This window comes from Rhinichthys klamathensis, unplaced genomic scaffold, assembly GCF_029890125.1.
Source record: "Rhinichthys klamathensis goyatoka isolate OS25496 unplaced genomic scaffold, OSU_Roscu_1.1 h1tg000799l_1, whole genome shotgun sequence".
NCBI lineage: Eukaryota > Metazoa > Chordata > Actinopteri > Cypriniformes > Leuciscidae > Rhinichthys > Rhinichthys klamathensis.
In genome coordinates, this window is record NW_026607192.1 from 848,072 (window position 1) to 875,613 (window position 27,542).

General features: G+C 39.2%; 2 protein-coding genes across 2 annotated transcripts; both read right to left on the bottom strand.

Moving 5' to 3' along the window:
• Positions 1-5,576: 5,576 nt before the first annotated feature.
• On the bottom strand, positions 5,577-9,501 carry LOC130078011 (nuclear factor 7, ovary-like). The gene is made up of 6 exons (XM_056243463.1): positions 9,077-9,501; positions 8,840-8,935; positions 7,944-8,174; positions 7,835-7,857; positions 7,644-7,759; positions 5,577-6,073 (listed from the first exon to the last, which is right to left on the bottom strand). Exons 1-6 carry the CDS (start codon positions 9,470-9,472, stop codon positions 5,577-5,579), a joined length of 1,359 nt encoding a protein of 452 aa, XP_056099438.1. The 5' UTR covers positions 9,473-9,501.
• An 8,738-nt stretch (positions 9,502-18,239) lies between these two features.
• Positions 18,240-27,020, bottom strand: LOC130078013 (nuclear factor 7, ovary-like). The gene is made up of 6 exons (XM_056243465.1): positions 26,665-27,020; positions 26,403-26,498; positions 25,729-25,959; positions 25,620-25,642; positions 19,108-19,226; positions 18,240-18,956 (listed from the first exon to the last, which is right to left on the bottom strand). Exons 1-6 carry the CDS (start codon positions 26,827-26,829, stop codon positions 18,469-18,471), a joined length of 1,122 nt encoding a protein of 373 aa, XP_056099440.1. The 5' UTR covers positions 26,830-27,020; the 3' UTR covers positions 18,240-18,468.
• Between the last annotated feature and the right edge of the window lie 522 nt (positions 27,021-27,542).

A 27,542-nucleotide genomic window follows, 5' to 3' on the forward strand; every position in this document is an offset into this window, starting at 1 on the left:
TAAAGATGTGATTGGACCAGCCCAGTGTCAATCAAGAAAATAACCAATGGGCCGCTGATCTACGCGTTTCATGCGCCGGTCTGTGAGAAAAAGAAAAACCTACGCTGACTTTTTTGTCCAATGCATTACACCGGCACAAAGATCCCAGAGCCGCCAATTAAACAAAACTAAACGCAATGGGCCGCCGATGTACGAGTTTTATGGGCCGTTCAGACAAAAAAAAAAAAAATTAAGTATGAGATGTATCGGCCCACAAAGCACGTCGGCCCGGTATGCCCGATGGCCAGTCCAGCCCTGCCTGAATCTCTGCAAACATACAGTAGTTATTTAATGCTTTACAGCCCAAAAAATTACATACAGCACCTTCAAATTCCATTCTAGAAATAAACAATGAAGATATGAACATCAAATTCTCTCACACCACAGAAATATCAAAGAAGGTTCATTTTAAAACAACCGTTTACAATTCTGAAATATACTCAACATAAAAGGCCATATTATCAGCTGTTCAAGACATTATTATACACGCGATGGAAAGAGACGGTGCTTCAGTTCTGTGTGACTACACTTAAGTCTCAAATTTAAAGTTAATGACAGAATTAGAGAATATTTTACCGTCCACTTGCTTCTGAACAAAATAACAAAACAAAATAACACAAAAGCAGAGACATGCTTTTGAAGCATTTCCTTCAACTGAAAAACGGTGTATATTTCTCTGTAATAAAAAAAAATTTGAGACTACCATGGTAAAGGGATAAGATAAACCCCACCACCACAATTATTATCTTTCTTGACTGGGCAATAAATCCCATTTACTTTAGACTGGTATTAAATAGTACACATTTATGTACACATTTACACTCTCTATGCACCAGATGTGAGCATCAAAAACTAATACTCATCACAAATACTCACCTATTATAACATTTGTTACAAATAAAGAAACTGACAAAGGAAGTGAACATTGCAGGCTCATCACCAATGGGGGTTTTGGGTGGCAGCGCCCACCTATTAACATGGTAATTCAGTGGTAAGAGCAAAACACCATTTCTATAGCTTGATCAGTAGCTATGTTTCCATCCACCAATTTTTATGTGCATTTAAAAAAAAAAAAAAAACCTGTATGCTCTTAAATGAGTCGGATAATTGTTTTAACATGCGCATAAACTACGATGGAAATTAATTTACCGAATAAATTCCTCGATGCGCATCAAAAAAGTAATGGTGACTTTGTGCGGTGGGACGGCATAACTGGCCCAACCAGCGGACCGAAATGCAGAATTAACTTCATTTTCTACTATAAAGATTCAGTGTGTTCATGTTTTCACGTCTGACCTCGACAGACTGAACAAGAGAAATTAACTGGAGAAGATTTCTACATCAAAGGCGGCGGAGCCTCAGAGCCACACCCACCTATTACATCATCGCCACAGACCAATGGCAGTACAAAGGTGTTCACCAGCCGTTGCAAACTTTTCCTGAAAGTGTTTAGAACTCCCAAAATGAACGTCAAACGAAGTTCGTTTTGGCCTGATTTTGTTTGAAATTACGTCGCATAAGTTCGTTCTACGATTTTGCTTAAGTAAATCAGGGCCTTTACATGACTGCATTCCCAAATAGCAGCATCCGCCTCCGAAAGCAAGATAACAGGACCGCGTTTAGGCACAAGAAATTTATTATACGAAAATTATTATATACAGTGGCTTCTCCTACTTTTCTTGGTGATATTTATCAACCTTGGTTGTCATTACAACATAATTCTATCACAATCTTTTGGCAGTGAATGTTTTGGGCTTTTGGGCTGGAAATCGTTGACACAATCTAGCAACACTGACTCTGAATCAAATCCTGAGTTGACAGAGAAAGTTTCCGAGCATTTTTAGCCTGCTGAACCTGATCTAAACCAGGCTGGATTTGTCAACTCTAAACCTACTCCTACATGCCAGACATTTAACCTTTCATTCTGAAAATGGCACTGAAACACATAATCACACAAAAGTTCAAGGGATTATCAAAATTTGTTATGAAACAGCCAAACTTTGTAAGCGATTTCAGTGAGTCCCAAAGACAGTGAGAACTTGTTCTGAGAATAAGGAGCTTTTACTCTGTCTAGACCTAAGAATAAGTGTGATTCATAAAGGTTCCTAATGTTGAATTCAGTCTCTCATTTTTCCTAATCTAGGAGTAAAAAGATGTCAGCAGAGAGGATGAGACACACACTTCCCAACAAAGAAAGAATACGGAGTTGATAAAACCCTGCAGGCCTGATCAGGCAAATGGTAATGAGCCTGAAAACATGAATCCTAAAACTGTCTCTAATTGGTCTAAATGTGGTAAAAGTGCTATTGAAGAATGACAAATAATTGATGACTGTAAAACAGTGCTTCCCAACCCGGGGGTCGCTATTTATTTACGAGGGGTCGCCAAGCTCACTCTAGGTTGGAAGATTTTTTTATTATTTCTTAAAACAGCACGATATATAATTTCATTTGAAATATTTTAATAATAGTTTATAAATTTAAAGTTTAGCAATTTCCTTAACATCGAGATTTTTTAGCTGTGTTTCGCGAGAGTGGGAATAGACTGACTCAGCTATAAAAAAAACAAGACATGGCAAAGCGTCAGGGAAAGGAGATAAATGTATGCGCTAAAATAAAACAAGGATTTATTTGGACATTAATCTCGAATTTTTGTTTTATTGAAGCAATGGACAAGGTGAGAAATGAGTGTGTAATCTGTGGTGAGAGACTAGCGAATTAAAGCATAAAGCCCTGCAAATTGAGGAGGGATCAGTGCACCAAATACCCATTGACGGTTAGTAACCGTTTTTATATCAAATAGCCCCCAGAACATCAGAGATGCTTGACTAGAGCTGGAAATGAAAATAGACAGGCAACGGTTTCATCATTCGAGTCGCACTCCTCATTGCCCAATCAAAAAAACTGCACACCATCGGGGAAACTCTGCTCAAACCCACATGTGTAAAAATGGCAGAAATAATGTCCTGGACACATGTGGCTTGAGATGAGACGCACCAGACACTCCTCCTTCATACTGAAGTGTGTTGGCTATCAAGAGGCAAAGTGTTAGTCGTTTTAAGAACTGAAAAAATAAAGGAGTTCCTGAGACTGAACAACCAGAAACTGCTTGACCAAATGACAGACACATTTCTTATTAGAGCTTCATAGCTGGCTGATATTTTCAGCCTCTATAACGAAACAAGCGCATGCAGAGCGCGGATGCAAATGTCCTGGAATACAAGGAAATCAGAAAGAATAAACTGATAAAACGGAACCTACATCATTCTCAAACAGACTGTGGGAAATGTACCTGAATCCTTGAGCAACGAGTTCACACGTCACATTGAACTGCAGGGGGAGATGAAATCACGATTCTTGGATGTTGATGAACATGTCTCCAAGTGCACATGGGTAATGGATCCATTCAGTGCAAAGGAGGAGGACGTGGAGTATTTAGAAACAGAGGACGAGCTCTTGGATATTGAGTCAAAAAAAATTTTGAGGAGACTTTTTATGAACACGGGAACAAACAGTTCTGGCTGGTGAAAGAACCTGACTTTGCGGCTAAGCTTGCACACCATGTCACAACCAGACTCATCCTGCCATTCGCCACAACATTCAGTGGGGAGAACAAGTATTTGATACACTGCCGATTTTGCAGGTTTTCCACTTACAAAGCATGTAGAAGTCTGTAATTTTTATCATAGGTACTCTTCAACTGTGAGTGACGGAATCTAAAACAAAAATCCAGAAAATAACATTGTATGATTTTTAAGTAGTTCATTTGCATTTTATTGCATGACATAAGTCTTTGATCACCTACCAACCAGTAAGAATTCCGGCTCTCACAGACCTGTTTCTCTTTAAGAAGCCCTCCTGTTCTCCACTCATTACCTGTATTAACTGCACCTGTTTGAACCCGTTACCTGTATAAAAGACACTCGTCCACACACTCAATCAAACAGACGCCAACCTCTCCACAATGGCCAAGACCAGAGAGCTGTGTAAAGGACATCAGGGATAAAATTGTAGACCTGCACAAGGCTGGGATGGGCTACAGGGCAATAGGCAAGCAGCTTGGTGAGAAGGCTACAACAGTTGGTGCAATCATTAGAAAATGGAAGAAGTTCAAGATGACGATCAATCTCCCTCGGTCTGGGGCTCCATGCAAGATCTCACCTCGTGGGGCATCAATGATCATTAGGAAGGTGAGAAGCATGGAGGTGGAAAAATCATTCTTTGGGGATGCTTTTCTGCAAAGGGGACAGGACGACTGCACCGTATTGAGGGGAGGATGGATGGGGCCATGTATCGCGAGATCTTGGCCAACAACCTCCTTCCCTCAGTAAGAGCATAGAAGATGGGTCGTGGCTGGGTCTTCCAGCATGACAATGACCCGAAACACACAGCCAGGGCAACTAAGGAGTGGCTCCGTAAGAAGCATCTCAAGGTCCTGGAGTGGCCTAGCCAGTCTCCAGACCTGAACCCAATAGAATATCTTTGGAGGGAGCTGAAAGTCCATATTGCCCAGCGACAGCCTCGAAACCTGAAGGATCTGGAGAAGGTCTGTATGGAGGAGTGGGCCAAAATCCCTGCTGCAGTGTGTGCAAACCTGGTCAAGAACTACAGGAAACGTATGAACTCTGTAATTGCAAACAAAGGTTTCTGTACCAAATATTAAGGTCTGCTTTTCTGATGTATCAAACACTTATGCCATGCAATAAAATGCAAATTAACTACTTAAAAATCATACAATGTGATTTTCTGGATTTTTGTTTTAGATTCCGTCACTCACAGTTGAAGAGTACCTATGATCAAATTACAGACTTCTACATGCTTTGTAAGTGGGAAAACCTGCAAAATTGTCAGTGTATCAATTGTTCTCCCCACTGTATCTGTCAGAGACTGCTTTTAGGTCTCTAGTAATCATCAAAACGAAGGCACGCAACAAGCTAGACATGCACGCAACAAGCTAGACGTGCACAATGACTTTCGTCTGCTATCCAATCTCTCGTCCAAGAAATCCAGGCCCAGAGCTCACATTAAATAGTCTTTTACAATTAAATAAGGGCATAATTCAGTCAAGAATACAAAGAGTGGCATGAACAAATATGCATAATTTAAAATCTTAAATTCTTCTTAAATTAATGTTTTTATTTTTTTACAAGGGTTTGGGGTAAAAATACATACAATAATACATGAATTATCTGGTTTTTAGACATTCACATTAATAGATTTTAGTTTGCTCCTGTTGTATTTTCATCAATTTAAAATAAAAGTAGAGCCTGCTGTTGCAAAGAAAAATCTGCCCTTGTGAACCCTTGCATGTTGTATCTACACAATTTTTAAGGTATAAAATGGATACATTTGTTTAATAACATTAGGTTATTTCTCTGATTATTTGATAGTTTATATTGACAAATTATAATTTGCATGTGTTGTTTGTTCATCAGTTTTAGAAAAAAGTGAAACCTGTTGTTGGAAAGAAAAAAGATATCCTCATGTATAGTTGCATGTTGCTAATTGTCTGAATTTGTTGTTGCATCTATTTAAAACTTAATTGAACGGTAAGATCCTCAGTGGGGAAAAACTATCAAAGAACGGATAGACTGTGTCAGTGAAAGTGGTTGTGAATGTGAATGTGTGTACATGTGTGTTAGTTACAGGATCAGAGAATGACACCGTTCCTCTGTTATAGTCCAGATCAACTCTCACACGATCAAGATACTGTTTAACATGAAAACCAGGCCATTCATACAGTCCATACTGATCATACTGCACACTCCAGACATCAGTGTCATAGAAAACACCTCCTTTCCTCTGGTTTGATGCTGTAGTTACTCCAAGACTCCAGCATAAACTCTCTTTAACCTCCACATCCCAGCATTGTGTTCCTGAGATAAAACCCTCTGAACCCAGAACACAGTAATGACAGCCAAATCTCTCTGGATTATCAGGAAGAGGTTGAAAGATCTCACTCCATCTCACACTGGTCAGATCATCAGACAGGACGAAACGTGGATGAGCCGTGTTTGGATCCAGAATCACAGGAGCTGATGAGGCACAATCAACAGATGCTTTTATCTGATCTTCATATAATGATCAAGAGTGAACCATACAGATTATTAACACTCATCCTATTGTTATAACACATCAGAGATCTTTAAATCTGTCAATCTTCCCCCATGCATGATTTCCAGTGTAACATCACAGATCTTCTGCAGCACTAGGGTAGCCAGAAAAGAGTCTCTGGGTGTGCATAAGAAAAACTGGGTGTGCCACATTTATTGTCAGATTAATGTGCAATAAACCCAGACTTTGCCTATCTCTAACTTTACAGAATAGACTGGGCTGATGTGTAAAACTATAGGCTACTCAGCGCCAAATAACCATAATACTATATAAAATATAACTCAGGGCTCGACATAAAGCCTCTTCATGTGCTTGTCCTTCGAACAAGTAAATCGGTCACTTGTCCAAGTAAAAAAATTACTAAAAATGCAATAATAAAGCAATATTCTCATCAGTGTTGAGTCAACTTTGACATATTTAAATCTGCATATTTATGATATTTTAACCTTTATAAAGAGCATTTTTCCTTAATCGTTTTAAATATAGCCTATGCTTCATCTTTCATTTTAAATTCTTAAATTTGATCAATAAATTAAATTAAAATAATAAGACACTGGCTGCTACCAATCAAATTAAATAATTTACAGTGAAAAATTACAATGGCATTAAATAATGTTATGAGATTGTTTTAAATGTTTTTTGAATATACAAATATGAAATATTGGAAAGAATGATACTTTTAAACACAAAACTAAACCACCAATAGGTGGCGGCAGATCGCCGTCTTACTGAGTGAGTCGTTGAGCCATTTATTCAAACGATTCTTTCAAAACGCTGAATTGTTTAAGAATGAGGCATTTGTTTAATGGGCCATTGAATCTTTGACTCAACTGATTCATTCAAAACGCTGAATCATGATTCAGTAATGCGGTTATGTGTTCTGGTGAGATGCTGTGGTTCTGCTGTGATCTTTGTTTGGAACTATTTTCGCTGCTCAAATACAACAAAAAACAGTCAATATTGTGTCTAAAATGTAAGTGACTTAATATTAATTTGTTTATTAAACTGTCATATCATATGAAATCAGTGGTAGCCTACATTTTCAATCGTGATGGTATTGCACTTGTGGTTGTGTGATGTTGCTTAACTGTATCATATCATATAATATAAGAACTCCACATGAATTTTTACCGCTGTGCATGTTCATTAAGTTTCTTTGTGTGATCTGGGCTCATTTGTTTCCATTTCTCATGAGGCACGAGCCTCAACAGCGCAACCGTGTTACCGTAAGACAGTCAGAGGCTGTTTGCGGATTGGTTGGCAGTCCAAATGTCGGCAGATTTTTTTTAACGATAACAATTAAAACATTTAATTACATTTTAAATTAACAAATTGTAAGTAAATAACAATAGGTCAAGTTTAGATTTTTTTTCTTTATATCAAGACTTAAAAAATTATTCTGGACTATTTTTAGGTGTGCCAGCTGCCACTGTGGGTGGCACCGGCACACCCTGGCACACCCGTGGCTACGCCAGTGTTCTGCAGACTCACTGTATTGGATGATGTCCTGCATCTTCTTCCAGACTCTGAACGGCAGGTTGCCCAAGTATCGTGACACATGAATCAAAGCTCCAGCCATCTGTGGATCCGGCTGTGAGATCTGGACTCTGGAGGAACATTCAGGAGTCAGAACTGCAGTGGATCAGAACCAGAGAGACCAGAGACACCAGCAGATCACTCACCTTTCCATTGAGACTGGAAACTCCTGCAGAACAAACACACCATTTATCATCAAGAACTCAATCAATCAATCAATCAATCAATCAATCAATCAATGATGTGAAATCAGACCTTCAGAAAGCAGACGTCATTGGCTTTCATCATCTCCTCCATGTCTTTGATTGTGTGTGAAAGATCTGAGATGTGTGTGTTCATCTCCTCCAGCTTCTCCTTCATCATCTGCTTCTTCTGCTCCTCTTCCTCCCTCAGTGCAGTAATTGTAGCTTCTTCTTCATCTCTGAGGAACTGATGAAGCTTCTCAAACTGTTGTTTAATCTGATGCTCTGTGTGCTCAGCTTGAGACTGAAATCAAATCACATTCACTTCAATCGTCTCAAAGACACAACTGATTCTGGAGCAGCATGAAGAGTGAGTGGGGAAATGTGGGTTTGTTATAGTTAGAAAAGTAGTAACTGTTTTCTATAATTCATAAAAATAAAAAATAAAATATATATATATATTTTTTTACAAAACATCAGTCGTCAAATAGAATAGAAAATATTAATACTAAGAAACTTATAGGCTGCTGGTTTTCTTGAGACATTATTGGTCATTTAATGTTTACGTGAAAAAAGATTAATAATATGGAGGTCCGACAATTTAGAACAGATAGAAATTAATTAAATCTAAAATACTCTCACAAACTTGTCTTTACTATATTTCTTTGTGGAGGGAAAACAGCTATAATGATGACAATACATACACAAAATACATGTTTTGACAAATCAAAGCTGGGCATATTCAGTCAGCAGGTTCGTTCAGTAACCCAATGAATTGCTCCTTCACATTCCCATTTATTGCATAGGCCTAATTATTATATACTATCTCTAGATATATACATGCATTTACTATTTCTACCCTACATGTCTATGTGTTCCAGTCAATAAAGGAACATGTATTTATGTCCGACAAATCAATTCAACAGTTCTTATGAAATTTGAAAATATGTCAGTAGAATCAGCCCTCACCTTGATGTGTTGAACTGTTGTCTCAAACTCTCCTTCAATGTTTTCATTGTGTTTAAGTTTCTCTTGTAAGGACTTCAGTGCTGTATTGAGCTCCTCCTGGAATTTAAAGTTTAAATGTATGAGACAGCAGAGATTTCTGTAATATGTTCATGTGTGTAATGCATAGTATGAGCAAAATGGTCCCGAGACATTTCTATATTTATAGTAAGCTTTAATCCTCAGAAATATATATCTTACCTTATATGATGAAAGCACTTCACTGATGGGTCTGAATGTGTGATTGACGTGTTTCTGTGAATCTCTGCACACTAAACACACAGGTTGCTTGTCCTCCAGACAAAAGAGTTTGAGTTTCTCACTGTGTAAACTGCAGATCTCCTCAGACCCTGATGAACACCTCTCTTTTTTCTCCTTCAGGAACGACTCACACAAGTTTTTTAACACAAGATTACATGGAGGCTCATCTCTTGAGGATCTTCTCCTACAGACAGGACACTCCGGAGTTTTCTTGATTCTCCAGAACTGTTGAAGACACTCTCTACAGAAACTGTGACTACATGACAGAAGAACAGGATCCCTGAAAATTTCACGACACACAGGGCAAGAATAATCATATTCAGCTGTTGAATCCATTTGTACTCTTCGAGCTCCAGCAATCCAAACTTTTATGTCACTTTCTGGATGGATTCAAAAATGAATAACAACAGTCTGTTCAGAAACAAACATCTCAAAAATCTTTCTTGAAAGTGTTTCTCTTCGTTTTTCTTTGAACGCTGATTTCTTTTTGATTATGTCTAGAAATGAAAAAAGGCATCAGCATGACAGAAAAAAAGTGAAACAATGAGTCAGTCTCTTCCTGGTAAATGTTTTAAGAGGGTGGACCAGTTTCTGATCATCATTAGGTATGTTGTTCAGCAAGTCAGACAGTAACATCAGGATTTCTTCAAGTTCATGCCAAATAAACGCATACATAATGAACACATTAGAGAACATACACACTGATAATAATAATAGTAATAAAAGACACAAGACACTTTAATTGTGAGTGTTTTACTTATTGCACTTTATTTATTGGTGAGTGTATTTAAAGGGTTAGTTCGCTCATTTAAGACATGAAGTTGTATGCAATCCTTACCAGCACTATAGTGCATACACACTGACCCACTCTGTTGTCACCTCCCTGGTCAGAGTTCTGGCCGCTGGAAGTTTTTCAATAAAGTACTCCCGGTTATTTTCCGGGGCCACACAATTGTGCGTTTTTAAGTGAAAAAATTATTTGCGTTTCAAAGCTTGATTAATTTACCACACAAAAAACACGCCGGTCAAAATTCATACCTCAGTTTTAATCTGCACTATTTTGTTTCCATTTCTATCAATCCGCGCTGCTGTCAACGTCAACAGTGCGCACGTTCCGATCAGCTGTTCCATAGGACCATAGTGTTTACACAATCGATTGACAACGACGTAAAAAGTAGAAAATGAACGATGGTGCGAACTTGTAAATTCACAGGCTGTGACCACAAGGAAGTGCCGGGATCAAAGTTCAGATTCCATCGTTTTCCTGTTTCGAATATAGCTACAACACAGCTTTGGCTGGTTGCCATCGGCTACTCTGCGGGAGCTAAAATATCCAGAATAAAGGATTATCGTGTGTGCAGTGCTTACTTCAGCAAAGACGATTACATCCCCAACCAAGGAGGAAAAAGAAAAAAACTGATTTTAAAGAGTTTTGCTGTTACCAGGGTTATCTCTATTTACTAACTTTATGATCCCATGTCTAAACTGTACGGTAAACAAGCTGATGTTTAGACTCCATTATAAAACACGTGAAAAGATGTCTAATATAAAAGCAGTATATAGGGATATTGGTATAATTTGCTGAGAAAACTTGACTGAACACACACACAATTGAGGTTTTGTGTTGCAATCAATAACATTGTCGTTGTGCTAAAATTACTTTCATCATCTGATCCGTCTGACATTGTGCTAAAATTGGTTTCATCATCAGAAGTTTTGCAGTCAGACATGTTGTCAGCGAGTCGAGCTATCAACAGCTGATCGGAACGTGCGCACTGTTGACGTTGACAGCAGCGCGGATTGATAGAAATGGATAGAAAATAGTGCAGATTAAAACTGAGGTATGAATTTTGACCGGTGTGTTTTTTGTGTGGTAAATTAATCAAGCTTTGAAACGCAAATCACCGTTTTGTGGCACCGGAAAATAACCGGGAGTACTTTATTGAAAAACTTCCAGCGGCCAGAACTCTGACCAGGGAGGTGACAACAGAGTGGGTCAGAGTGTATGCACTATAGTGCTGGTAAGGATCGCATACAACTTCATGTCTTAAATTGGCGAACTAACCCTATAAAGCTCACAGAATTTCTCAAGGGTCTGTAACCCAGCCAGCACAGCCATGTGGGGCCCAAATAGGTTTGACCCGAACTATTTAACTGGGGCCCAGCCAGTTTTGTCCTCAGTTTCCATGTAGGCACCACATGGGTTAGCCCAGATGAAATGAACACTGCTCAGTGTGCACACTACAGGGTGTTAAATGTAACACTGAATCAGTGTGGGAGTTAAGGAGATAATTAAGTGATTAATTTAGAGATGACTGGGCATTATTGATGATAGCTGATGATAACAAGCAGAATCACTGAAGGACAGAGGAACAAGAAGAACAGAAAAAAGAGAAACACAAGAACTAAAAATGACTTCCAGCCAAAGCCTTAGATGAAATCAACTGAAGATAAGAGAAGATTCTGTCATACATCTACAAAAGTTCTTATTGAGAATTAACCGAGGTTTAGATGTTGAAGTTTTATGGAAAATAACAGTTTGGTTTGAAGTCACCATTATGGTGATTAGTGTGTTTAGTTGGACTCTTGACCCTTGACTTTTTTTAAATAGTATTTGTTTGTTGTGTCGAAAATAGCACATGTATAGACATGCTTTTTGAATTGAGAGTTGCTAGCTATTGTCTGTTAATAATAATAATAATTAATTCATTACATTTATATAGCGCTTTTACATTGAAGGGGGAGTCTCCTCAACCACCACCAATGTGCAGCATCCACTTGGATGATGCGACGGCAGCCATATTGCGCCAGAACGCCCACCACACACCAGCTTACTGGTGGAGAGGAGACAGTGATGAAGCCAATCAGTATATGGGAATGATTAGGAGGCCATAATGGACAGAGGCCAAGGGGCAAATTTGGCCAGGATGTCGGGGTTACACCCCTACTCTTATTCGAAGGAACATCCTGGGATTTTTAATGACCACAGAGAGTCAGGACCTCGGTTTAACGTCTCATCCGAAGGACGGATGAGTTAGACCCGCCAACTTTTACACTGCCTGCTTAGTAAGAAGTTCCTTTTATACACTGTGGAAGAAATTTTATCTTTAAGATGTGTGTGACCATCATATGACAGTAAAAGAGCACACACAAACCTTATTCTAATATGGAATTGTATTGGAATGGTAAAGAGTGTTGGTGCGTGACAGGAGGTCCTCCTGACTATAAGTTAAGACTATAAAAGGAGGATGCCCTCCCCTCACTGTCACACTCTGCAGCCACTCTGTGTGACTGTATGCATTTTCTTGCAATAAAATAAATCTCATCAAAGACAATTGGAAATGTTTGTATCATATTCAGTGATTTTATTTGCCACATCAATTTGGCGTAGTCGGCATGATTCCTTGGATGTGCCTCTTGGACCCGAGAGCGGACAGTGTTTGGGCAACTGGACTGAGCAGTTCCAGCCCTACCTCGTAAGCTTGAGAGACGAGGGGCCGACCGCCAGGGTCCAAGAGAAACACCACTGGAATCATCAAAAAGAACTGCAGTGGCACAAACTCAAACTGGTAAGAGAAAAAAATGTAATGATAAAAATGTACCTTAGAGGGAGTGATTCATGATGGTTGATAAAACTCTGTGGTGACTAGTACGGAGATACTATTCAAATGGATTTAGGTTAATCCTTGGTAGTCTTGGACTACAGAGAGTAGTGGGGAAGCGACCCCAAGGTTCTAGGACCAAAAGCGAGCTTAGAGCTCCCCTTGTCAATTTAGGTGAAAAGTGGATCTCTCTATAGATGTATAGATGCACAGGAAATAACCACAGAGAATGACCAACCATAATGGGGAAGTCAGAGTAAAAATGATCAATATGATACACCGGTGTTTTGTCTGATGAAGAGAGTGTATGATGTCTAGAGAACTTACATTTATATAATAAGGGTTGAAGGAGCAAGCAGCTATAAGGCTGTCTGTGCGACTTGGTGATTGAGATCTGAATAACATAATATTTTGATTTTATAGCCTAACTTGTAATTTTGCAAATTCCCATTGAAAGTTTCCAGCCTGGAAACTTCCCAGAATTTTGCAACCCTAGTACATAAATATCCAAAAAGATTGTCTGTAATTAAAGCAAAAGGTGGCTCTACGTAGTATTGAATCAGGGGACTGATGACTTTTCCAACCCTGTTATTTTCATGTTTTTTTTTAATGAATTTTCAGAACGGTTGCCTTTTCTTTCATTAGTTTGATGTTGTAAGGCGGAATTTGTATATAAAGTATGAAATTTGTTATTTTTTTGGAATGGGTTTTGATTTTAGGCTGTATGACAAATAAAATAACTATTTTAAAGGGGTATGATGATTTTATATAGGCACTTTATATCTAAAGTCTTTGCTAATATTATTACCAAATTGTAGAGTTGTCTCTCCCGCCCCCTCCTCAGGCTCGACGCTCACACTGGTTGCCAGATTGAAGATACGCAACAGGAATGGGCGCAATTGACAATGGAACACAAGGAGCCTTACACTGCAAGTTGATGACTTAATTTATCCTGGTTTTAATTTTCATCTAGTCATACAGTTTTTTAGATGGATGCCAAGGCTTTTTAGGTCGGGTAGATTCTGCATTCTCTGAGACAGTTCGTTCACTGGCTTCCATGTTTGCAACTGTGTTTTTCCATTAACTGGCAACCCGGGTGACGGAATACTATTGGGTAAACCGGCAGTGGGCGGGGCCACACGGACTAAAACAAAAACAGACATTCTGACACGGAAAGCACATTTCAAAGAATATCATTGTTTTTCAGAAAAAAAAAAAACAAGTATTCGAACTTAGCATGTTTCCTAAAACTCTGCATACATATAGCACATGATTTAGTACAGTCCAAAAAATTACATACAGCACCTTTAAATTCCACTCTAGAAATAAACAATGAATATATCAACAGCAAATTCTCTCACACAACAGAAATATAATTTTAAAACAGAACCGTTTACAATTGTGAAATCTACTCAACACAAAAGGCCATATTTTCAGCTGATCAATATTATTATACAAGTGATGGAAAGAGACAGTTCTGGTGCTCAAGTCTTAAATTTAAAGTTAATTACATAATTAGAGAATATTTTAACCACCCACTTGCTTCTGAACAAAATAACACAACAAAATAACACAAAAGCAGAGATATGCTTTTTATGCTTTTCCTTCAACTGGAGTAATAAAAAACTTTTTATTTTATTTTTGTGTAATAAAAAACATTAGTGCTCCATTTAAGACTACCATGGTAAAGGGATAAGATGAACCCCACCACCACATTTAATTTCTGTCTTGACTATAAGCGTCACTAAATCCCATTTACTTTAGGTTGGTATTAAGTTTTACACATTTATTTACACATTTACACCCTCTATACACCGGACGTGAGCATCAGAAACAAATACTCACCTATTATAGTATTTTTCACAAATAAAGAAACAAACTAATAAAGGAAATAAACACTGCAGGCTCATCACCAATGGGGGTTTTGGGGGGCAGCGCCCCCTTATTCATATGGTCATTCAGTGAGCTTACTATTGAAAGAATAAAACACCATTTCTATAGCTTGATCAGTAGCTATGTTTCCATCCACAAATTTTTATGTGCATTTTGGGACATCGCATAAAAAACCCGCTGGATAGAAACAGCAAGATGCGCATAAATTAAAAAAATGCACATTAAAAAAAACGTATGCTCTTAATTGAGATGTTTTTTTTTTTTTTATCTGATAAGAAAACATGCGCATAAACTACGATGGAAATTCATTTTCCGAATAATTTTTCCTCGATGCGCATCAAAAAAGTAATGGTGACTTTGCGCGGTGGGACGGCATAACTGGCCCAACCAGCGGACCGAAATGCCAAAGCAAAGTCTGTTGTCAAAGTGGTTAAGTTTGCACGAGCTCTGCAATTCGACACTAGTAAAGTCACGTCACGTTTATTTATACAGCACTTTATACAATAGATTGCTTCAAATCAAGCAGCTTTACAGTATTAAACATGAAAAACAGTGTCAGTGTTGTTTCATTACAGAATTAACTTCATTTTCTACTATAAAGCATCTCTCCAGTGTGTTCATGTTTTCACTCGCAGACGTCTGACCTCGACGGACTGAACAAGAGAAATTAAATGGAGAAGATTTCTACATCAAAGAAGGCGGAGCCTCAGAGCCACACCCACCTATTACATCATCGCCACAGACCAATGGCAGCACAAAGGTGTTCACCAGCCGTAGCAAACTTTTCCTGAAAGTGTTTCGAACTCCCAAAACGAACGTCAAACGAAGTTCATTTTGGCCTGATTTTGTTCGAAATTACGTCACATAAGTTCGTTCTACGATTTCGCTTGAAGTATATCAGGGCCTTCACATGACTGCATTCCCACACAGCAGGCATCCGCCTCCGAAAGCAAGATAACAGGACTGCGTTTAGGCACAAGTAATTTATTTTATACGAAAATTATTATATACAGTGGCTTCTCCTACTTTTCTTGGTAATATTTAGCGCCAGTTTATCAGAAAGTGACGATTTTGTTCTCTTCGACTCACTGGATGGAAATGGTGCTTTATTTACAAATGTTTTTTGCGATATTTCAATTTTGCGCATAAGTTAAATTCGCAATTTTAGATGGAAACAGCTATTGAAGTATTCTAGTGGACTCCAACATAGGAAACGACTCTTGCGGTGTCTAAAATCACTCACTTTTTATCCTACTTGTAGCTTACTTTAGAAATAAATAACAGTCATAGTAACTTTAGTTTGGAATTACACTGTACATTCCTCCGTGACACCTTTGTAGTTTAATTGATCTCATATCAATGCCATAAAACTATGGTTTTCCATGATTAACCTAATTTAAGAACATAATCATTAAACTAATTATAAACCATTAAAAACTCCTATCAAGAATAAAAACATCAGTGTACAGTTTTGCATCTATTTTTGTATGTATTGTATTTATTTGTAGTATCTTTAACTCCTGTTCAAGCAGTTAAGACAATGATCATGGTGCTTAGCACCATCACCCGATCATTATAATGAGATGAATTCATTAAAGAATAGACCTACCTTCTTTCTAATTTAATTCTGATATAATATTCGACCAAGGCTGTTTCTCGTGACATTTTCCTCTGTAAAAATAGACATCGCAACATCTAGGAAACGATGTTGATTGCTACTCGTGTTTTTAAAGGTAATGTACTCGCTAAACGGGTCTAAATTGGACAGTCATGCTAAAAGTGTGTTTTATAAGGGGAAATTTAAGGCTCAGTGTCAGAAAAAAATTAAATGTCTAATAACAACGACAATATCGTATAATTCCTGATTCTGTTTTGATGTAAAGTAAGTGAAGTTGTTTCTGCAGGAGTTTGAATCAGACACCCTTCACTGAAATGAGATTCAACAGCCTTTAGCTCACAGGAACACTAATCTCTACAACGGTATATTTAAATAACACATTATCTTTTAACAGAAAATTCATATTTAACGCATTACTGCATCCATTACACAAAACAGAACTTAACAAATATTTATAAATGACTATTAAAAACATCCCCAAAACAGCACCTCTTGCATAGACCTGCCTTATTAACTATTCAAATACAACAGCCAATGGCAAGTCTCCTGCAGGCAGACATCTCATTATTTATATTTTTGTGTTAGAAGTAGTTGTGTTTATTAAAATTACATACAGTACCGTAGGTTTATGTCATACGTAATTCCTTTGCACACCTGCGCATTGCACACAATCTCAAAACCTAATTTTGGCGGTGATATGCAACAACGTTTATCAAGCAAAACGCCACGCATATAAGAAAGTGGTTTAAAGAGTCAATTGTTGTCAATGAGTATGTACTGTAATGTTTTTGTTGGTGGAATTGAAGAGCTTTTGTGACTAAATTTTTTTTTTTTTAAGTCCAAAAAACGTGCTTGGTTCAGACACATTGGATGGGTATAATGAGCGAGACGCTCGTGTTCGCTCTAGACAGTGTTAGCTACTCAATTGCTAACTCTCATGACACATAGCAACACAGCTAAAAGTATTCCTAATATGTTGGATCTTTTATTGAAATAGCCTACATTTACCTGAGACATGCCTTCACAAGCACCGTAAGGGCTGGGATTGAGATGGTTGTGTTGGGGAGGCGTGGCGCATAAAAGGAGCGTTAGCAAAATATGCTGTATTTTTGTATTTCCGCTAGGTGCCATTAATGTCGCAGAAACCATTAAATGGCATCGGCTTAGGACGCTATCTGAACAAATAAGAAACACAATGCCAGTTGTCAATTTAAATGTATGCCAGACACATTTTTTTTAAACTTGAGAATTAATAATAATAAGTATAATATAGTAAATACAAGTACCCTATTATAAATATATGAGAATAATAAATAAAAATAAGCATTCATTAAAAAATAAGTTGAAATAATACAAATCGATGACTCTAACAAACGCATACTGTCGATTAACAACCTCGGATAGTTACGGTAGAGGTCTGTCTTTAACGGTTTATACGTTTTTGTAAGAAATTAATTTCCCTATGGAGAAAATGAAATGCTATGAAAATAGTTTCAGTTATGACTGTTTTTTTCATTTGATTTAGTCTAGTTAGTTTTGTATCAAATATAATGTGATTTTCATTGATTGAGCTCTGGCAGCAGCAGCACATTTTTTTCTCTTGGGAAAAAAAGCAATTCACGGACAGCTTTCCCTGCGCATATGCCAGAAAACCAATGAGAACGCGGTACAATGACGATACACAGAGCGTAGGCGGCAAAACTGCTGTGGATCCGCTCACCCAACAGTTACATACGCATTACAAAAATTCAATCGTGTTAGCTTTATGGTACACCTTAAACAAGGGAAGTTATAGACATTTATAGTGGTAATATTAATGAGCAAGTCCAAGAATGGCTTTGGTATGCAGAGCATTCGCAGCTTGTTTGGACTTGTATGGTTTTGGTGTATTTAATTCATTCATCTCAGTTGTTGTAGGCAGGACTCATGTTTTGTTTTATCCTGCTTTATTTAGAACAAAATATCTGGTCATATTCTGTCAGAAAGTTACTTGATATTAACTTCTTGTCTATTGATCTTTTGTATAAAAGCAATATGACATTGTCAGTGTTGCTGTAGTGCAGGATATCAGTCATGTGATCACCTGCGGCCCAATCACAGCCGTACTGATATTCAGATCAACAGCACTCTTACTCATGTTATATGGATTAAATACTGGAAACATGATGACTGTAAAAGATAAAAGCAGGTCGATCCAAACCTACAGCCAGAGGTGACGTTTACTGACTATCTGACGATAAGATCCTCAGAGGGAAAAAACTATAAAAGAACGGATAGACTGTCTCATTGAAGGTGGTTGTGATTGAGTGTAGATATGTGTTAGATACAGGATCAGAAAATGACACCATTCCTCTGTCATAGTCCAGATCAACTCTCACACGATCAAGCTTCTGTTTAACAAGATAACCAGACTCTTCAACCAGTCCGTACTGCACACTCCAGACATCAGTGTTAAAGAAATCACCTCCCTTCCTCTGGTTTGATGCTGTAGTTATTCCAAGTCTCCAACGTGAACTCTTTTTAACCTCCACATCCCAGCAGTGCGTTCCTGAGTTAAAACCCTCTGAACCCAGAACACAAGGAAAAAGGTCAAATCTCTCTGGATTATCAGGAAGCAGTTGTTTGTTCCCACCCTGTTTCACTCTAGTCAGATCATCAGAGAGGATGAGACATGGATGAGCCGTGTTTGGATCCAGAATCACAGGAGCTGATGAGACAATTAAAAAGGTGCTTTTATTATGATGTTCAAATAATGATCAAGAGTGAACCGTACAGATTATCTTTAAATCTGTTAATCTCCCCCATGTGTGATTTCCAGTGTGTGTGTGTGTAACAGCACAGATCTTCTCCAGACTCACTGTTTTGGACGATGTCCTGCATCTTCTTCCACACTCTGAATGGCAGGTTTCCCAAGTAATGTGGCACATGAATCAAAGATCCAGAAGCAATCTGTGGATCCGGCTCTGAACTCTGGTCTCTGGAAGAACAGTCAGGAATCAGGGGCCGTATTCACAAAACATTTTACCTTACCAATAAGAGTTCTTCTAAATGGCAGTAAAAGTATTCACAAAGCTGCTGAGACCAACTTTTACAAAGGAATAGAAAGAACTCTTAAGCTTAGAGTAAGGACGGGGTTGACCTCATTACTATGGATGATGTCAGCACGCTTACTAAATATACGCACAGTGATTGGCTGATGGGGGAGGAGTCTTTCAGTGATATAAATATTGTAGAACGAGGTATCACGATGCCATATTCAAATAAAGGTTTTAAAATGTAGGCTAAGTGTCTCAAATCAAACTAGTAAATGTTCAGCTAATTGTCAGCCTCTTACATCTCTGCATCTTGAGAGATTGCAGAATTCAAGCGACAAATCATTTGTCAAGCGACAAATTCGATCAAGTGTGAACTCGTGAAATCAACTGCCACGGGTAATCGGACGTTATTTGTTCATTAAATTTATGACATTCTATCGTAAATCAAAATCTACAAATCAAAATATATATTGCATTTATGAAGAAAAGGTTTAGCACACAAGGTACTATTGCCTCAATGGTGCACAGTGTGTTTGGGTGGATTGCTTGCAACAGCCATTAGGATTGTTTGTGATTTTGTCTTAGGGACTTAGCAGTCCTCTTGATTACTCCTAATGTTTCATAGATTTAAGAGCTGGTTTTAGCACTACAATGCTTTGTGAAATACTCTTAGAGCAAAAATGTAGGTTGGAGGTGGGGGGGGTGCTTGGTCCAGAAATCTTGTACCAGTCTATTATAATAAAATATTTTTAAATATTTAATTACTTTTATAATAATAAAAGTTTTTTTAATATTTTTTGGTGATTTTTATTTTATTTAACTCTAAATTTCAATTTCAATTATTATTTTTTATATTGTTTCACAAAAATGGGGAAAAAAAACTCATTCCAGTCCAATTCTAGTTAAAACCAATAATACATCATGCATTCAGTCATCGAGCGTCTCTGCTGACCTCTTGTGGGGAACAAAATGACATTAATCTGCATTTTATGATTACTGGCACTAGAGGGGCGTAAAGTTCCCTTTCATAGGTTCACTCAACGCTGCGTCGCTGACACTGTGGGAACACCCACGGTGTGACAATTGTCTGAAAGCCCTATACCATCACACTAGTTAATTGGCCAGTGGTGCTTACACCGCCTCTAATGAATGGGTCACGTACGCCTCATAGGAGTGTGCTTGCGTCATCTCACTTCAGATTTTTCTTCCTTTAGGAAGCGTTGTATCTGTTGCCTGTCAGAAAGCTTTTCTTGTGTTCTCAGCTTTCTATTTTAAGCCTGGGACACACTTTCATTTGATACTTACAACTGATCATGCCCAAACACGCCGACAGTTATGTCCAGTTGGTGTTTAAAATCTGCTCCAGTCTGTAAGTGTGTTCAGTTCAGTCTTATGATTTTTCAGCTAGTCGTTAAATGTGTCCCCGGCATTAGGGCAGTCACCCTTCCTCTGAAGCAGCCACGATGAGTTTCCGAAAATATGTTGATTCGTGTGGCAGATTCATCATAGGAAACAACATGACAGGTGCATGCAATGCCTGGGTCTTCAGCACGCTCAAGCAGCGCTAAACGGCCTGTCGCCATTGTGATGGTTTGCGTTTGAAGGTGTTGTGCTCTAAGCTTACTTTCTATGGAGGAATAAGGGCATTTGTTCAACCCCCGCTGTCCCAGTTCTGCGGTTGCTGAGGTGCAGCACGAGCTGTGAGCTTGGGGTGGTGATGAGCCATGTAGGGTCACTTCCACATTAGTAGGAAAATCGTGCATTGCCACTGGTCAGGCAGGAGCGGCCCTCCCTACGATGGCCGTGCTCTAGACCTACTAAAGGCGGTTATCCACTGCGTGGTACGACTCCGCATGAGACGGCTCGGCTAGCTTTACTTTTCCACTGCAGTTTAGCACCACTTCAAAGTGGGTGGGATTATAGAATAATCATTATATTTGCACCGCCACCTCGTCTACTAATCACGATACAGCCATTTCTTTTTTCAAGTGGTGTACGACGGTCGTTTATAGCAAGTTGTTTAAAAACGTTGTGCGGACAAATGATACTGCAGTAGTGATGAAGATTCTCTCTAACCAATCAGTGATCTGCAGTGTTTACATGTCACATTTTAGTATCAGTACGGCACACTTGGAACCTAAACCAAGGTGGTACTATAAAAAGTACCAGGAACTAGGTCCCCCAAATCCCCCAAAAGTGAGCCTTACAATGCAGTGGAAAAGCGCCATAAGAGAATGTGTGTAAGGAGCTGAATGAGGGTGATGGCTTAACTGCTGAGGGAGTTAAGGACCTCAGGTGGGCTACTGACTTGGTGCTTAGGGCTACCAAGCCTACTGCCCGAGCAATGGGGCGTTCCATGGCGGGAATGGTGGCAGTCGAGCGCCATTAACCTTCCTTTTAGATGCTCCCCTGTCACAAGGCGGCCTGTTTGGGGAAGCTGTCACTACTGTGGTGGATAAGTGCGAACACAAAGAGCTTGTTCGCACTCGAGTTCTCCACAGCGCCCTTATGATGGGCAGCAGAGTGAACCATTACCTATAGAGCCCCCTCGTAAAGATTGGGGCCCTAGCTCTCACCCAGTGGTTTGCTCGAGACAGCGCAGGCCTTGCACAGCCCATTTATGACAGCATCCAAAGACCCCGCTGTTGCGGTTGGTTTGCCCGATCGGATTGCTCCCTGTTTTAGAGGGGTCTTCTACCACCGAGGTGTTTTGGTGCCCTGCAGTCAGTTAAAAATTACAAGAGTGGTCAATCCACATGTCCTTCCTATTTGCACAGACACCACTGACTTTCTGCAGTGGAAGGATGCCTTGGCGCCTGCAGATTCAGACGAGAAATGCCAGAGGACCAGTCCTGCAGGGTTTTGTCCAGGCAAAGGACAGTTAATGCCCCTGGCAGATTATTTGGTGGCGTGGCAACTGTACTGGGTACAGCATACTGTTCAGCATCATTACACTATCCAATTTCAAAAAGAGAAAATTGCTGAAAAGAGGTGAACTCCGCCTCCTTTCAGCGGGGTTCTTCCCACAATGGCGCTCTTGGGAAGATCTCAAGAGATTTTATCGCTTCTTAAGAAAGGGGCTATAGAAGTACCACCCTCCCAGATGGAGTCAGGGTTCTATAACCAACATTTTCTGGGCCCACAAAAGAACGGTGGTTTGCATCTGATTTGGGATTTCTTGCGTCTTCTGAATCTCTTGTTCAGAGTGAGGAAATTCAAGATACTGAAGTTGAAGTCCAAGTCCATTTCATCTCAGATCAGAGCTAGAGATTGGTTCATGACTATCGATTTGAAGGATTCGTATTTTCACATTCAGATCGTGAAGACGCACAGGAAGTTCCTCAGGTTAGCCTTCGGGGGCAAAGCTTACCAACCTCGGGTTCATCCATTCTGACTGGCACTGGCTCCTCAAACTTTTTCAAATTGTATGGACACGCCTCTGACCCTGTTGCAGCTTCAGGGCGTCCAGATTCTAAATGTGAGGAGTCTTGGACTACAAGTAAACCACCAGCAGAAAGTCAGCAGAAAACTTTTCTTAGATGTTTGTCCCATGCAGATCTGGTCAGTCTGTTAGTGAGCCCTCCATGGAAGATTCCCCTCAGGCCGGACCTGCCGTCTCAGGCCCAAAGCCTGATTTGGCACACTCATCCAGATTTGTGGAATTTGTGGGTGTGGCCTCTGAACGGGGCACATAGATGTGTTCTGGCCTTTCGGCTGAGATTATCGACACCATCTTTACCTCTAGATCCCCTTCTATGAGATGGTTGTATGACCTTAAGTGGAGGCTTTTCGTTTCCTGGAGTAGGCAACATGACTTGAAGTCAATTAACTGCTTTGTGAGTCTGAGGTTGATGTGAAGACTTGTGTTCTTACATTCAGACATATGTTGAAGACTTATGTTTGATCAGATGTTCAAGTGTTTTGGTGGTCGAAACAAGAGGAGTGGTTGCCACTAAGCAGAGGATGTCGACCTTCAGCAGTGGATGCGATTTGATCCCTCATTGAGGATTTATGTAAGCAACCACTGCCATATTGTCTGAGCGTACGAGAACATGATGGTGACAAACTTGATTGTAAAAGCACCCAAGAGCCAGTTGAACTGCTCTGATTTCTAGACACTATATGTGCCATGCTCTCCGTGTTCGCCCAGACATCGAAAGTCGACCTGCCATTGGAAAGGGCTCCCCAGCACGTGCTTGATGCATCCGTCAGGACAGTTTAACGACCTTTCCTATCGTTACATCCTGTTCATAAATAATTATGTCTTTACAAGGGGCTTTAGCATCCAGGCATTTACAAGTCACTAGGATGCGCTGCATGCCCATGTGTCAACCAAGAAACAGGACACGGCCAACATACTGGCGTGGCTGCAGCCATCAGCCAGAGTTTTTTTTTTAACATTGTGAGTGAATTCATTATGGCCTGCGAGCACATTGCTAAGAAGTGGGCTTGCATGTAAATGGAAATGAGACTCACTCCCAGGAAAGAAATGCCCACAGGTGAGGTAAGGCTGGCTTTTTCTGTGTTGACCGAAAAACACAAGCACTGAAGGTGGTTGATGATCATACACTTGTGGCTGTAGGACACGCACTACACTCAATCAAAGAGGGGAGAGGATTGAGTTCATGTATTAACGATAGACGAAGGGAAGAACCTTGAACTGGCACTGAATATGGAAATATGCATCTTTTCAGATCCAGCAATATGACCCAGTAACCAGGGAGAACATGCAAGAGGATCAGTTTCAATTAAATAATTTGAATGAGCATTTTGCTAGAGTGTGATTCAGTCGTCAGGTCAAGAATCTGTAAAACCCAGACTTGCTCTCTGTGAGATGCACAATCTCCATGGCATCTTGACAGGCTAATATTGGGCTCTGCACACATTACAATGTCATTGAAGCGGGGGCGGTCTGTGAGCAAACTGACTCTTTCAACTCTGGCTCCGTGAGGTGAGTAGTCGAGTAGTTGAGGAGCACTGCACAGAAGAGCAGCAAGAATGCGAGAGAGACGCATCTGTCGTGGCCGTCCAGAAGCTCAATGAGTCTCGAATTGGCGGAGCAAGGCACGGTAGGTTTTCCATGTCTTCGCTGAAATGCAATGGGGTTCGGCGCAGAATTGTCAACTGCTAAAGGCGATGAATCACGGTGAGGTTTCTTGAAGATGTTCTTATGAAGGAGAAATATGAGAAAAGGCAATGTCGCCCAGCGGTGCGGCGCTATTTCACACGCTTAAACGCCATTGACCGTTTCCAGTGAAATGGAGGCTTCAGTGTGTCTCTGTGAAAAGAGTTTCTTAGAGTCTGACGCAATGTCGAGTGAACCGAAATCAAAAGGAAATACGGAAACATAATCTTAAAAGGAAGAAGAATTCTCCACACAGTAATTTCTGAAAAATAGATAATTCAGCATACATAATCTGAATTGTTATCAGTAGAAGTCTATTTTAGCCAGAAGCTCAGTTTTGTTTAGCGAAGGATTTCTCTCATATTATTATGTGCTGCTCAAGATTGCTGCCTACAGGCTGAATATTAAAGTGTATAATAGATTTTGTTAAAGTCCCCATGTGGTGAAAATCAAGTTTTTAATGTTGTTTATATGTCTATGTGGTGTTTTTAATATGGTTTAAGACAAACCATGTGCAAATTCATAAGTCGACAGCATTGCTGAGTATTTTCTCCTTAAAACTGCAGTGAATCAAAGAAAGTCTCAAAAACACGGTTTGAAATCGCTGGTGTTTCTGACGTCACAAACTACCTTGTAACCAATCAGATCAACGTGTGATCGTTAACCAGTGGATCTCTGAGCTGAGTGAGTGGAGGCGGGGCTCATTTGCATATTCATAGAACCGTGCATACTAAATGAGGCAAGGGAGAAGAGTTACATTCAAGCTATTTTAAGGCATGAAGAAAAAACGTTTAAATATGCCATTTGTGATCAAAGATGAGTTTTAAGGGATACAATTATTGATTACAGGGGGACTTTAACAATTTACAAGGATAGTTTGGTGCACTTTCACATATTGTTCATATTGATATATATTGGTAGAGGATTAATACATGTATATACATTTTTGAAAATGTTTAGTTATACAGATGTTACGTTTGGTAACTAAAATTTTATTTTTGTTCGACTAAAATGTGGCAATTTAAAGTACAATTAACTAAAATGAATATGACATGAAAACATATTGAATAAATTAACAGGATATGTTTTTTAAGCATGAAAAATCTGTGGCAAAAAAACAAACATTTGTAAGGTGTGAATAGGGTGTGTGCGTGTGTGTGTGTGTGTGTTTGTTTCAGTTCAGAACCAGAGACAGGAGCAGATCACTCACCTTTCCATTGGGACTGGAAACTTCTGCAGAACAAACACACAATTTATCATCAAAAATCAATTAATCAAATCAATCAAACAATCAATCCATCAATGATCTGAAATAAGACCTTTAAAAAGCAGATATCATTGGCTGTCATCATCTCTTCCATGTCTTGGATTGTGTGTGAAAGATCTGAGATGTGTCTCTCCATCTCCTCCAGCTTCTCCTTCATCATCTGGTTCTTCTGCTCCTCTTCCTCCCTCAGTGCATTGATTGTAGCTTCTTCTTCATCTCTGAGATAACGATGAAGCTTCTTAAACTCCTGTTTAATCTGCCGCTCCGTGCGCTCAGCTTGGGACTGAAATCAAATCACAATTCCTTCAATCATCTAAATCAACACACATCACATTCACCACACCACCAGCCAAACGTCTGGCCACAATTAATTTATTTTTCGCATGATTTTTTTTTTTTTATCTAAAGGGTTTGAATGTCTTTACAAACCATGAAGATGTTTGAGAGACCGTCCAGAGATAGCAGAGCTGTTATCAAGGCAAAAGGGGGTGACTTAAAAGATTAACTATATGATTTTGACTTTTTTTTTTTTGCTCACTAACTTAAATCATTCCCATCCTTCCATTTGTATTATTTCATAGTCGATGACTTTACTATTATTCTAAAATGTGGATAGGCAAAATAAAGATAGAGTATGTGTGTTAAACTCTTACTAGTAGTAGTACATCAGTGATAATCTTTGTGTTGGGATTGTTGATTATTTGACCCTTGATTCTGTTTCCTCACCTTGATGTGCTGAAGAGTTTCCACACACTTTTCTTTAATGTCTTCGCTGTGTTTAAGCTTCATCCGTGAGGATTTCAGTGCGGAACTGAGCTCCTTCTAGAAGTCAACAAAACAAAAACAATATATACAGAATACACTCATATGTTCATATATATGTTGAGTAAAATGATAAAGACTCAAGAGAGGAAAAACTGAAAGCATGTGTGTGATGATATCTGACTATGTATTGTTCTTTACATATGAATCGAGACGTTTGTCCTACCTTGTATGACGGAACCACTTCACTGATAAGTCTGAATGTGTGATTGTCGTGTTTCTGTGAATCTCTGCACATTAAACACGCAGGCTGTTTGTCCTCCAGACAGAAGAAATCGAGTTTCTCACTGTGTAAAGCGCAAGAAAGTTCTTCCACAGACCGTGAATCCATTTTCTTTATTTGAGCTCCAGCAATCTAACCTTTATTTCACTTCCTGGTTACGGTTTCAAAAATGAACAGCCAAGAGAATCACAAAGATCTGTTGTCTGTTCAGAAACAACCTTTTTTTTTAAAATCCTCCCTGATCTTCTTTGTTCTTCGGGATCGCTGATTGCTATTTTCTTTTTTGTCGAGACACCGAGACAGTCACGGTGACAGAAAGGAGTGAATAGGACAGTCACATCCGGTGTTACAATATATTCGGCCCCTGAGATATTTGGTTCCGCTGGTGGCGCATGAGTAAATAATATCCATTAATTTCCCCTGTTGTGTGCTTGTCAACGAACTGAAAATATTATTGCAATCGCAATTTGTTTAATGCAACTTTTCTTCTCGTAATTCTTACTTATTTGCTCAGAATTGTGAGATATAAACTCGCAATTGCGCATTATAAAGTCTAATTGTGAGGGGGGAAGTCAGCTCACAATTCTGATATTTTCTCACTTGTAATTGCGAGTTTATATCACTCAATTCTGACTTTATAACTCGCAATATTGCAGTTATGAGGGGGAAAAAAGTCAGAGTTGGGAGACATAAACTCGCAATTCTGAGAAGAAAAAAATGTATATGAAGAATGTGTCATCGGAACAAAGCATTCATCAAAAGTTTATGCACTTGTAAATAATCAATTATGCATTGCAATGTTATTTATAATGACTACAAGA

What these genes read in the sequence shown, in the direction of transcription:
- LOC130078013 (XM_056243465.1), bottom strand. Translation starts at nt 26,829, where the DNA reads ATGGATTCACGGTCTGTGGAAGAACTTTCTTGCGCTTTACACAGTGAG. An exon ending in AAGTGGTTCCGTCATACAAG is followed by an intron (nt 26,499 to 26,664) that starts GTAGGACAAACG and finishes GTTGACTTCTAG; the next exon opens with AAGGAGCTCAGTTCCGCACT. An exon ending in TTTCCAGTCCCAATGGAAAG is followed by an intron (nt 19,227 to 25,619) that starts GTGAGTGATCTG and finishes CTGTTCTTCCAG; the next exon opens with AGACCAGAGTTCAGAGCCGG.
- LOC130078011 (XM_056243463.1), bottom strand. Translation starts at nt 9,472, where the DNA reads ATGGATTCAACAGCTGAATATGATTATTCTTGCCCTGTGTGTCGTGAA. An exon ending in ATGACGTCTGCTTTCTGAAG is followed by an intron (nt 7,858 to 7,943) that starts GTCTGATTTCAC and finishes TTTGTTCTGCAG; the next exon opens with GAGTTTCCAGTCTCAATGGA. An exon ending in TTTCCAGTCTCAATGGAAAG is followed by an intron (nt 7,760 to 7,834) that starts GTGAGTGATCTG and finishes ATGTTCCTCCAG; the next exon opens with AGTCCAGATCTCACAGCCGG.